Consider the following 12,363-nt stretch of genomic DNA (forward strand, 5'->3'; position numbering starts at 1 on the left):
GCTTTATTCATTGTCAATATCGTTCTCGCAAAATACCATTCGAGATCTTCGACCGACAAAGCCTGTTCCCATTTTATTTACCATTTTCCGACGGTTCGAAATTTTTACGGAATAATTAGCGCACTGCAAGTGTTACATCGTAGCTTCGTTATAACAAGTGAGTGACATCGTTTTCAAGACGTCCGCGACATTTTTAGCTTCGAAAACGCCAGACGTCTGGGAGACGTCCACGTCAATTATGGGCTCAGAGAAATCTCGATGTCTGCGAGACGTCATCCGAATGTAAGGGGTTAAACGGGATAAGCCGTGGACCGCAAGAATCTCCTCTCATATTGCGTCTTGGATTAAAACGAACCGGAGATCCCATTCGCGATTGGTCGCCTCGTTGTCAGTATGTTCCCTTCCCTTCGCGATCGACTTTCCGTATTTCGATCCCCGCCTTCCTTTGCCCCTGCTTGTTCCCTCGCACGATCGACGTAGGCCTGATGTCGATTAACTGAATTTTCCTCAGTTACGGTTTCTTTTTTCCTTTTTCTCCTCCCAATCAGAAAGTTTCCAACATCCGTCGTTGATAAAACCGTGAACGATCACGTGGGCCTTAATGCGACTCGATTTGAACGCCTTGTAAATTACGTAGTTACATGTACATTTGCACCCGTTCGAGCTTTCTGAATTCCGGTTCGATCTGCTCTACAGCCGATTGTGCAACATTATGTTTTGTGTTTCGATTACGGAAGATTTATCTTAACGTTATTCGCCGATCGACGGGGTGAAAAAATCGTTTCTTATCGATGCGTGGCGCCAGAAACGCACACGCGTGGCAACTTTAAAATTCAACGAAACGAACAGGGAAAATTGCTGAATGACCCCATGAAATTCGCATACGACTTCATTTCGCTTTGTTCCCTTCACGGTTTGTTTCAAACTCTCTTTCTCTCTCTCTCTCTCTCTCTCTCTGTACCTCTCTGGAACACTTCTCTCGAGCTTTGCAGAGCTTAATATCAGATTTTAATATCGGAATTTTTTTCATTCACTCGTTGGATAGCTAGGTATCGCGAAACTTGTGGCCTCGAAGCCACCGCCGCGTTCGTGTACAGCTCGCGTGGCTTAGCCGAGAAGTTGGCGTATCTGGGTTCCGCCTAAATAGGTAATTCAACCTCTATACGTGTTCGGATGTTGCACGTCTATAAACCGAACTGCGGTAACTCGAGGGGAAAGAGGGAGAGAGAAAAGAAATCGACGTTCGAACTAGTACTAGACAAATCGACGAGAAAATTGGCTGACTGATTTTTTAACGCACCGCGAGAGATATAGGTACTTCCAGCCTCTTATTGCTATCGTTGAAGAAGGTAACCAGTGATTTACGAAACACATGTTACTTTCGAAAATGTTCATTTCGTAAGTAAAAAAGCTAGTTTAATATCGAAAACTGAGAAAAACTGTGATAATAGAAATTTTTGAAAGAAGATTTAATACGATCGCGACAGGAGTTCTATGATCTAATAAAATTTATCCACGTTCGCGTGAAACGAATTCAGGATAGAATCGAGTCAGACCGAAACGGTCGGACTTTCTAATAACCCGTCGGGAATCCATCAACGCGTGCTCGTGCAGGTAGACAATCGATTTGATCTTTTTCATTGCGAAACGACGTGGCAGGTAGGGGAGATGCAGTCTCCGCCGCGCTCCACGGACCGTCGAACCACTTTCTGACGCTCCGATCCGACCGGATTGCGTGGACACGAAACAGTTTCATTGCCGCGAGATTATCGCCGCCGCGACTTTGAATAAATCAGTCTGGTCGCAGTCCTTGATCGTACGAACTACTCTGGCCGTTTTCCTGATTTAGCGAAATAGCATCGACAGTTTCCTATTAAACTACGCGCAAAAACGATCAACAGTCACATTTGATTCGTCACCGAGGCACACGTGATTCTCGGTGTGCGTGCACTCTACACCTATATCGCGTGTCTGTCCTCAGGCCCATATATAGGGGCCCCTTTACTCGGCCGCTGGCTTACAGCATCCGCAGCCGTCAGAGTGAGTGCATCGCGGTCGTCGTTGTCGGTTTCCACAGCAGAGTCCGTGCTCATAGAGGGAGAGGATCGCCGTCGTATTTCGAGAGGAAGAAAGTTTCCGCGGATGATAGTTTTCGCGAGATTCTCCGTGTTTCCACCGTTCTCCGACCGTCGTCCAGTGATTTTTCACGAGAGAAAAATTAAGGGGAAGAGAGAAAATAGAGAGAGAGAAAGAGGAGTACTCCGTGGAGAGAACGTGAAAAGAGAAATCCACCGTGTGATCGAGGGAGAGTCGATTTATTGGAAAATCGTTGAAACGGACGATTGTTTGGTCGGCCTGCGGAACCGGCGGTCCGAGGGTAAATCGACGGTCAGAGACGTCGACGAAGGAGAAAGAGACGAGAGTATTGTGATTCGAGGTGGAGAAAGAAAGAGAAAGAGAGAGATTTTCGGAGCGGAAAAGGATTTTATTCGTTTCGAGGGATACGAAGCCAATGAAGCTCGAAAGATGCTCTGAATAGATGCTCCTGGTGTTTCGTGCTATCTGGTACTTTTACCTCGCTGGCTCGACCTGGTACAGTTTCGACGCCGCCAACGCCACGGTAATCGCGTATACAGCGTTTTATCGGTCGTTTCACGTAACACTTGAAACTTCGTGAGCCGTAATAAAACGATCGACAGACGATTTTCTGCCGTTGCGATATTAACGTAGAGGGAGGAAGAAGCTGAGGCCTGGTGGAACTGTTCTGGGGGAGGAAAAAGAGCATCGTGAAGCTCGCGTTGCTAGCGCTGAAAGCTTTTATATTGGATCAACGATTAAAGTAGCGCCTTCGAAGGTGCACGACTATCCTCTCCGCCGCCCTTGCCCCCTCCTATTTTCTCCACACGTTGTCGACATCAATTGCTGAACACGGTTACGCGAATGTTCGTGGTCGTGTTGTACGCTCCGTGTGATTGAAAAAGTGGACCAGGGTAAAAGACATTTTCTCGAGCGAGCAATGCAGTTCATTGGAGGTTCAATGCGTCTGTTCGTCGCGTCGCGATGCACGTCCACGTTGCTACAATTATTCACGTGCACCGTGTTCATCCTTGTAACAGTCGTCGCTGACGATCATCATCACGATCACGTTGGGTTTGCAGGTACGCACACGTGCACCAACTCGGAGTTCAAGTGCGCGAACGGCAAGTGCATACCCGGATCGTGGCACTGCGATGGCGATGATGATTGCCAGGATGGATCGGACGAGGATCCAGTGATTTGCAGTAAGTATATACTGAAAACTGTGTTTTCTCTTTTTCATTCTTTTTTTCACGACACCTTTGATCAAACGTTTTCTACACGCCTGTCTTCTATAGCTGTAGATGTGTAACTTTTAATCATAACGTTGTTACGTGTGAGAATATGTGATCTGCTGTTTTTCATACGTGGGAGAAAATTGTGTAAATCAACGACGAGCAACTTATTTCGATCAGTTAAAGTGAACATTTTTTGAGTTTAATGTAATACACGTTTCTATGGTCATTTTCGAAACGACCGTGTGGTTTTAGACCGTGTAGTTCGTTGTTATCTGTGTTGAAAATAAAAAATTGCACGATATTTGTAAATTAAAAATTACGTTTTTTAAAGTTGCTCCAGGGTTTTCAATTTGTGGCCGGCTGTAAAAAAAGAATTGCCGATTAGTGTTGTAAATCACCGCGAGTGCAGTTCTTTGAAAATCTCAAGGATGAGAATTACTTGAATAAATGAAAAATTGTTGATTACTTATTTGCGCACCTAATATTATCATCGAATTTATTTAACTCGAAATGATTTTCAATCACATATACGCAGGTTACAGTTAATACGAGGCTTCTGGGTGTATACTGTGTACACTTTCGGTTGTAAGTCATTGGACTTAACAGATTTCAAGAAAATGTTTATCGAGTTACGATTTGATCCTTTAAATCCAGCAAGCATTCGGTGGTTTATGAACGACAGTGTACACAAAGCTTCGTAAGAGTACTGCTTGGAAGAATATTCTCGTGGTATTTTTTTCTCCTTTTTTTATTTTCTTTTTAATCTTTCACTCTGTTAGGAGCTCGAGGATGCCTTGTTACCAAAAGTACCCTCGAATCTCTGTCGAAGTCTTTCGTGTTAAACGATCACCTTTTCGTACATTGGTTTAATCGTTTCAGCTGAATCGGACTTTTTTCGCCTATTCTTTCCATTTTGCAATGTTACATCGTTTGAAGCTTCATCAGCTACGTTTTCGTTGTTGATACATAAAAATAAATAATATACTCAGCTCGTACAAGCTACTTTATCGCTGCGTTTCGCTTGGAAACGGTGGAAGATTCTTCCAAAAAGGGTACAAATTTACACCCAAAAGCGACATTAACTGCACCGAACCTGAGTCGTGAAAGGGTTCGAGGATCTCATTATACAAGCTGTTTCAGAACTAGGAGTACAAAGTTAACTGGCTAGCAAGGGCGGATAAACTAAAGCGAAAAGGCTTTTAACGAAAACGAAACGTTTCATAGATACGAAAAGTAATTTTCTTATAAGTTTTAATAGCTTTCATAGAATACCATATCTCGTATGCGATACATTTTCATATCGAAACGTGAACGCGTAATTTGTCAAGGCGTAAATTATGAAACGTAATATCTGCATGTTGATTCACTGACGCAATTTTCGCGACATGCGTGTATATATTTACAGTGAATAATCGTAATTCCTTTTCTACCAAGTGTCATAATTCAAATAGCCAAGTACTTATATATGTATACTCTAGCTGAGATAACCTCAGTCGTATATATTGTTCTATCGTCCACATCTCGTATTTTTATGTCGCTGTCGAGAACGTAAACACAAAACAAAATCTATCGATCGTAATATTTTCACGTAAACCTTGCTAGCCAGACACGTGTAGATCTCATGGAATTTCCACTAAATTTCCATTCTATTCGAAAAAGAAAGAAAAGAAAGAAACCGTGTTTCCAAAAATATTATTTCCATTGTCACGTTCACATATCAAGAGTGAATGAAGATCATTTCGAGTTGCACAGGCTGAAATGGCGCCAGCGGAAGCTCGTAAATCTCGGATTTGAAAAAAATTCGCTCATTCTCGTATTTAATTTCGCGGCACGGGCGTGCAACGCGTTCGTTAATGGGACAATACGAACGAATTTTTGTCTCTCCCCCCCCCCCCCCCGCCGTGAGTTCATTTGTTCCGAAAAATATAGTAGGTATCGCACAAATGTAGTACCGCAGGAAGTGGAATGGCGGAGGATTTTTGGCCGAGCGAGAAAAAAACGACGACCAGCAAAACGGTTCGTTTGTTACGTTTAATGGCTAAATTATTTGCGGAAGTAAATCGTATCGGCAAACAGAATTATTTTGTTCGTGCACACGTCCGTTTTATTCAAATATCGGTCAGTATCTCTTGTCGTAGTCACGGTGAAACATTAATCGACGAGTTCTCGTTTCCCCGGAAACAGGATAAACTTCCTCTCGCATCATCGTGATTAGTACGCTTGGTATAATTCTTATCATTGCGTGTATACGTACGTATATATTTCGTTATTTTCCAGAGATAGATTGTAACGGGATATCGCGTTATTAATAATAACAACGGCTCGTTCTGATTTCAACGTGGACTACCGCATTAATATTCATGGCCGTGTATATCTCGCCCGCTACGCGTGTACATGTACGTTTGGTAATTAATATTCAATTATAATGGGCTGGTATGTAAATGCGGGGAACGGTACCGCCGTTGCTGATTACTTTCGCGTTTTGGTAATTGTTCGTGCGATCGTCACTCCCGACGACGATTATTTACAACTATCCGGCCAATTACACATTCCTCAGGCCTGTTTCGCGAAATTTCGATCAACGTGCTGTTTTCGTACACTGTCGGCTAAATGTTTGGAAATTGCTTTTTACCCGGCCAACCATGGCGGAGTAATACGACGAGAATTTGGTAAAGCAGAATTTTCTGTCCGATTGAAATGTTCGCGAAACGTGGATTTTTATAATGGTTGATTAATGAATACTTTTTTTTTTTTTTACGAAATATGTATATTTGTAAATGTTACAATTTCGTTTAAAACGATTTTGTATTTTATAAATGCGTACATTTTAAATGTACGTTTTCAGAACGGTGAATTCATATATGATTTATGGTAATTTAATTCCGTGAATGCAATTAACATGAATGATGGATTTGTGTATTACGTATTTAAAGAAAAGCCGATTTTTATACGGTTTAGTTTAAATGAAAGATGGAATTAATTGTATTAGTTGAGGGTTGTACCGGTTACTGGTATTTTCTTATTGAACACGATCCTTCGTTTGCCAAGGACTGAACGAATTGAGAGCTTTAATATTAAATAGCAACGACAGTCGAGCGTTCCGATGCTTTTGAAATATTAACCCTTTACTGTTCTTTGTCGAACCGAGCTCAATTCGTTTTCAGAGCTCAATCATTTCGTTTTTTCCACTTTTACCTAGGTTCCACTGCATAAAACGTATTCCTGCCATGGAAAATCTGATTTATGGAAATTTATTAATATAAGTGTATTACAAAATTTGCGGGAACATAAAAATGCAATGGAATCACCGGGCATGTTTCAAAGTAGCTTATAAAATATGGACCAATTGAGATAAAACGTTGAATTACGAGGAAATTGCAAAGGGTTAAAATAATTTCAGTTTATTAAGTTAATGGAAAACTGAACGATCTCCATGGACGTTAAATTTAAAGCCTTATCTTTGTAATCCTCTTAAAAGATATACATACCTACAAAGTAAAAAAAAAGAGGAATATTTTTGTCCAAACATTTTTCATCGACACTGTACGTAAATCAGCTAATAAATAACGCAACGTGTGCAATTACTAATCTCAGCGGTTCGAGCGCGTTTATTAATCAGAACGGGCACGGTGTTCTCATCGTTTAACTACGAAATTTATCTCGCGTCCCATGGGAACGAACGAACGAACGAACGAACGAGGGCATCGTATTCCCCGTGACGAGTTTTCAGAAGAGGAGAACTCAGACGATTTTCGATCGGCCCTTGTAACGCGATTCCCTCGCAGCCGTCGCCAGGTATGTGAAAGTGCAACTTTTCGGACCGGTTTCGCGCAGGTGAAGCGGATTGATGCATGAACGAAAGCTACCGTTAGTTTTGAGACACTACAACAGATTTCCGCCTGGTTCCCTTTCTTTACACCAAAAGAATTCTTTCCCCGAAAGCTCGTTGACCTTTTCGAAAAATTTGCTTCGACAGAAAAAAAACAAATTTCATACCAACCCCTCGCCAATTTACATATGTAGGTAAAAGGAAGAGAAAAAATTCTGTTTTACTACTGGCTTGTCATAAAAACTTTGTGACGGTGAACGTAGCACACTTTTTTTTTTTTCTTTAAATTATTCTACGGGAAATTAACGCACATTTCACATTCTAAATTTACCCAGCAAACTATGAAATTACACCGTAATTTTGATCGCGAAGGACGACCGGCGGCTGATCTATAATCAAGCCGCCGTGATAAAAATCACAATGTTGCTCGTACTTTTTCCCTTTCATTTCGAGAGAGAGAGAAAATAGAACATCGTGTTCGTCTAACAAGACGATCAGAGCGTGTTTTGGATTTATGGAAAATTAATGCGCGTTCGGATAACTGCTAATCTACCATAGGATGATGGCGCGCGCAGTGATTTTATCGTCGGAGGTCAGACCGGTGGGGCCCGATCTCTAATCAAACGCGACGTGATAAGAATAGGGAAACCGTCGAATTTTTCACAACTGTACGATGAAGTTTGCCGATCGGACACGACGACAAAACTATCTCTATCCGCTATAACCCGTTTCGAATTCATGGAAAATTGATGCACACTTGTCGAGCGTTAAATTTAACCCGGCTACGGAAATTTCGCGTACGGGCGAAACTTCATCGTGTAGAAAGTTCAACAAGTAGTTGATCTATAATGAAGCAACCTGACGGGAGTATGAAAATCCTTCATCGACTCCTTTGTACGCTGGTGCATGTGTCAGTCGAAGAGGTGAACGTTACATAGTTTAAATTTATCGCGAGCTATCGGACATTCTAAAGTTATCCCCGATTTTACCCGCGGAAGTACCGCGTCTCTATGTGGTATCTCGATCGTGGAAGTCGAAAGAGCGCGGCCACGTCGATCTTTGTAATCGGAACGATTATTACGGAAGAAGCAATCGTAAAATTATTACCAACACTCTGACCTCTCTTCAATATGTAAGTTACAGATCGTCGTTTTATCGGTGTAATTAAATACATAGTTCGGTATTGACGTTGTTTCGCCTGCCTATCGACGCGTTCAATAGCGTGACCCAGATGCACGCGGTGTATAAATCAATTCCGTGGATTCCTATTCGTCGTTCGATTTTGCTTTGTGCCGCACATGGTTGTACGTCGCGGTTAATGGAATAGTTTGGTAATGACATTCCAATGGAGAGATACTGTTTGACGACGGAGCTAGGATGCACGTTCATTCACGATCCCCTGAGTTCGTTTCAGCAAACCTGAACCGTACTACTTATCTAAGGAGGTAAATGTGAATTAGTAAGGTGACCGGATTTTCCCAGCTTTGAATATCGGGACAGCTTATAAATTTTCTCAACGACCGGGTAAAAGGAGAGATTTGATTTATGTACAGGGCTTTTACGAAGTGGTGATACAATCTGAAAAAGGGTGAATCTGAGGGAAGAAGTAAATCGAACATATAGAGCAACACTTTTTTGAGAAAGAGTCGTCGAGTACGCGTGCTATTACACTTCTGTGAATGTTTTTTTGGAATATTTCAAATGTTCAAATGTAAAATTATTTCCTCCTTGAGCTCGTCGCGGTACACAAGGGATTTCACGCGGTTGAATAAGTAAAAATTTATCGATGTCAGGTTAACTAATGTTAGTTGAGGCTTCTTGGTGTAAGCCGTGTCCAGAAGAATCGTTATTCCGACGTTTCGCCAGCATTGCAGCTAGCTTGATCAGGGTCTGAAGACGCACTGATACTGAAGTGTGTCTGGATGAGCATTCTTATATGTACCGATGTTATTGTTCCGGATGGTTGATTCGACCAATCAAATTTTTAATTAACCGATCAACTAACATTAGTTACATTAAACTGGGCTGTGAAAGTCTCAAAACTCTGATTCGATGTCAGGTTACTTTATCATTGTGATCGATCCAGCAGAGGTATTGATTTATTTCTCGACGTATCTTTAGCATCGTTTTATACTGAAATGAAGCTCTATATTTTCAATTTAATTTTCACGCAGATTCATAGTTTTTCACCATGTATAATAAATCTAACGAACGTAGGTAAAGCTGTGTTGCAAAACAAACAATGAAAATTTTAACCGTCTTGAAAGTTCGCGAAACGCGATTCATTGTAGGTACTTTTGTTCACGGAATTAGAAGAAATGGACGATAATTGGATGCGGGGATTGTACTTATAACGAGATGCTCTCGCGTTTCAACAGAGAATTCACAGTTTCAAAAGGGAATTCGCCCAAATCATATCCACTTTTCTCGTGTTTGAATTTTTCGAATTAACGAACAAAAAACGGGATAAAGCGTAAATATCCACGGTGATATATTTCGTATCCAGCAGAACAGCGATAACGAGGATAATTCGGTAACTTAATTAATTGCTTTCTCGGGCCACGGTAGGCAAACTCGCGAATCGCGTTTCTCGTACACACGGTTGACAGTCCTTCTGGATCGGAACTGTTCTCTTGTGTTTATTAAATCCTTAATTATCAGTAGCATGGTAATTGGGTAAATAAACAATACATTAATTAATTTGCCTCCATTTCCATATGTCAATTAAACGAACAAATTCGAAACAAGGGAAAGCAACAGAAAGGAAGAAAAATTGGCAAAAAATCGAGCATACACGGCAAATCGTGCATACACGGATAAATTACAATTCCTATGCCTTCTTCGATGTGATTCGTCGAGGTATAATACATAAAGTTAAACGTTTTTCTCTATAGAATCGATAAAACTCTGCCTTGAACGTTTCACGATACGGCGTAATTTTTCATAGCTTGTTATCCGACCTCTTCGCCTGTCGCATTTGCAAATACTGGTATCGATACGATTACCATTCACCTTATAGCCCACGTTCAATTTACATAAGTCCTCCTCTGTTAAGGAAACGTCTTAACCGATTCGAGCACGCTAAACATCAATAGCAAATACACCAAATCCCTATCAAGTGGTAATCGATCTCGATTTCGTCTCTATTTCTTCGGTGATCCGCGTGGCGATCCATTATTACACGGCAACAGTACGGGTTTTAATATTAATTGCTCGGACTGTGACGCGAAACGCTTTCAATCGTTCAACAGTTTCAATATTCCAGAGGCAATTAAATCACAGGCAGAAACGAAAGATGAAAATCAAGGAGAGAGAGAGAGACAGAGAGTGATGGAAATGATACGTTTCGCGGCTGTGATGGAGAAGAAAAAATGGATGGAAAATAACGGAAGGAGAAAAAACGAATGAAAAAGAATCGCGGTTGCTCCAGTTCCTCGCGTATCGGTTGGTTAATTGAGAGAATATTCGGAATTATCAGCGCGTGCTAAATGTTTGCCTGAAAATACGAACGACCCGTGGCGTTTCTTAATCGTCGAAATATCGGGCGAGAATCGAATCGCGCCTACGTGACTACGTTTGAAAAATCCGTGTACATATCTGGTACGATTGAGAATTTTCAAGATGGAGAATGGTTTCGACCTGTGTCTACCAATGATGACCGAAGTGAGACGAGGCAATCGTTATTTTATAGAAGAGATAAAGAAGCCGTGATTGAGTCCGGTGCATCGTGAAATTTCACGTATGCCGAAGAATCCGTATCCTCCGAAGTATTGTCCTGGCGTTGATATCGGAAAGACGAAGGATCGTGTAAGGAAAGTAAGGGAAGGGAAAGGGGGAAAAGTGAAGAGGCTGAAGAGTTGTTCACGTGCTCGTAAATTTTGCATTGTCAGTTGTCCTGTGTACGATACTGTTCTTCATTAAATAATGCAAAAGTGGTTCGTTGAAATAACTGAATTTATTCTAGTTTTTTATTCGATCGTATAACATTTCGATTCAATTGTAGATTTTCATTTAACCCTTTATAACGCCGTGTGACCTAGAAGTGACTATTTCGTGTTAAATGACTGTAGTAGATTTACTATAATTATTCTGACTTTAAATAATATAAGAATGCAGTTCTTCTTATTCTGGGAGACATGGGAACTGGGTAGGGTGACTCGTCCGGTAGCTTTCCAAGTCAAGCTGCATTCCTCGAGACTAATGTTAAGATGGGCGACCGCGCTACCGTTGGGAAAGAAAAAATTTATTTATAAATGGGGGGGTCTAATATATACAATAATAGATATAAATAGTATAATATGTAAATATAATAAATATATAATGTAATAATATAAATAAATTATAATAACATAATATAACAAATACTATAATATTAATACATATATACAATATATAATAATAACATAAATATATATATACATACCTCTCACTCTCTGCCGCTACTGGAGCTCCTCCGCCTCACCCTGTCACTACTCGAGCTCCCCTCACACTGTCGCTACTCGAGCTGCCCTCACTTATTTATCTTTCTCGGAGTCAGTCAAGCATGCGATGCGCGAATGCGATGCGCGACGCGGTTCTTTTGATGAGAGTCGCGACTTGACAGTTCATAATACAATAATATAACTTTTTTCTAACTGAAAATTTGTTTAACATATTGGTGAGATTTTTCTGATTAAAATGCGATTGAATATGATATAATTTGAACCACATTGGCCTTCACATTATTCACGAAACCTAGTCCCCCCCCATTGTCGATCATTTTAGTATTATGCATGTTTAAATGCACATCAATGTCTGTTACACTAGATAAAAATATATACATTCTTGTAAAAAAAAATCAGATGACCTTGAAAAGAGAAAACGGAGGAAAATGTACCTTCCATTTCATACACTCTTTGAAACAATTTAAATTATATATAAAAATTTTCCCGTATACTACCATAGTTAGATAAGTTAATTTTGTGGCCTGTTTTACCTGGCCCACCCTGTATCAGCGAGTTTGACGAAACCTAAGCATACATACACACATACATTTATAAGGACTACATAGACATTCGTGACAAAACTGTACAAGTAATACACGGATATTAATTTAAACGCTTGTAATGTAGCAATCGTGTTAAAACGGAAACGTGCTACAGAATTATCGTATCACACTCGAAGGATTGTCTTTAATTAATCTGCACATCTAGACAAGTGATTAAAGGCACCTCTTCTCTC

The 12,363-nt window shown here is 40.7% G+C and overlaps 1 protein-coding gene across 1 annotated transcript in view; it reads left to right on the top strand.

Moving 5' to 3' along the window:
* LOC108577007 (very low-density lipoprotein receptor-like) overlaps window positions 1–12,363 on the top strand; it is a 46,375-nt gene that overhangs the window by 17,298 nt on the left and 16,714 nt on the right. Inside the window, exon 4 of the mRNA XM_017940090.1 lies at window positions 3,159–3,281. Within this exon, the coding sequence (XP_017795579.1) occupies window positions 3,159–3,281 (123 nt within the window). The remainder of the gene's footprint in view (window positions 1–3,158; window positions 3,282–12,363) is intronic.

Source organism: Habropoda laboriosa, unplaced genomic scaffold (assembly GCF_001263275.1).
Source record: "Habropoda laboriosa isolate 0110345459 unplaced genomic scaffold, ASM126327v1 scaffold54, whole genome shotgun sequence".
NCBI classification, from domain to species: domain Eukaryota; kingdom Metazoa; phylum Arthropoda; class Insecta; order Hymenoptera; family Apidae; genus Habropoda; species Habropoda laboriosa.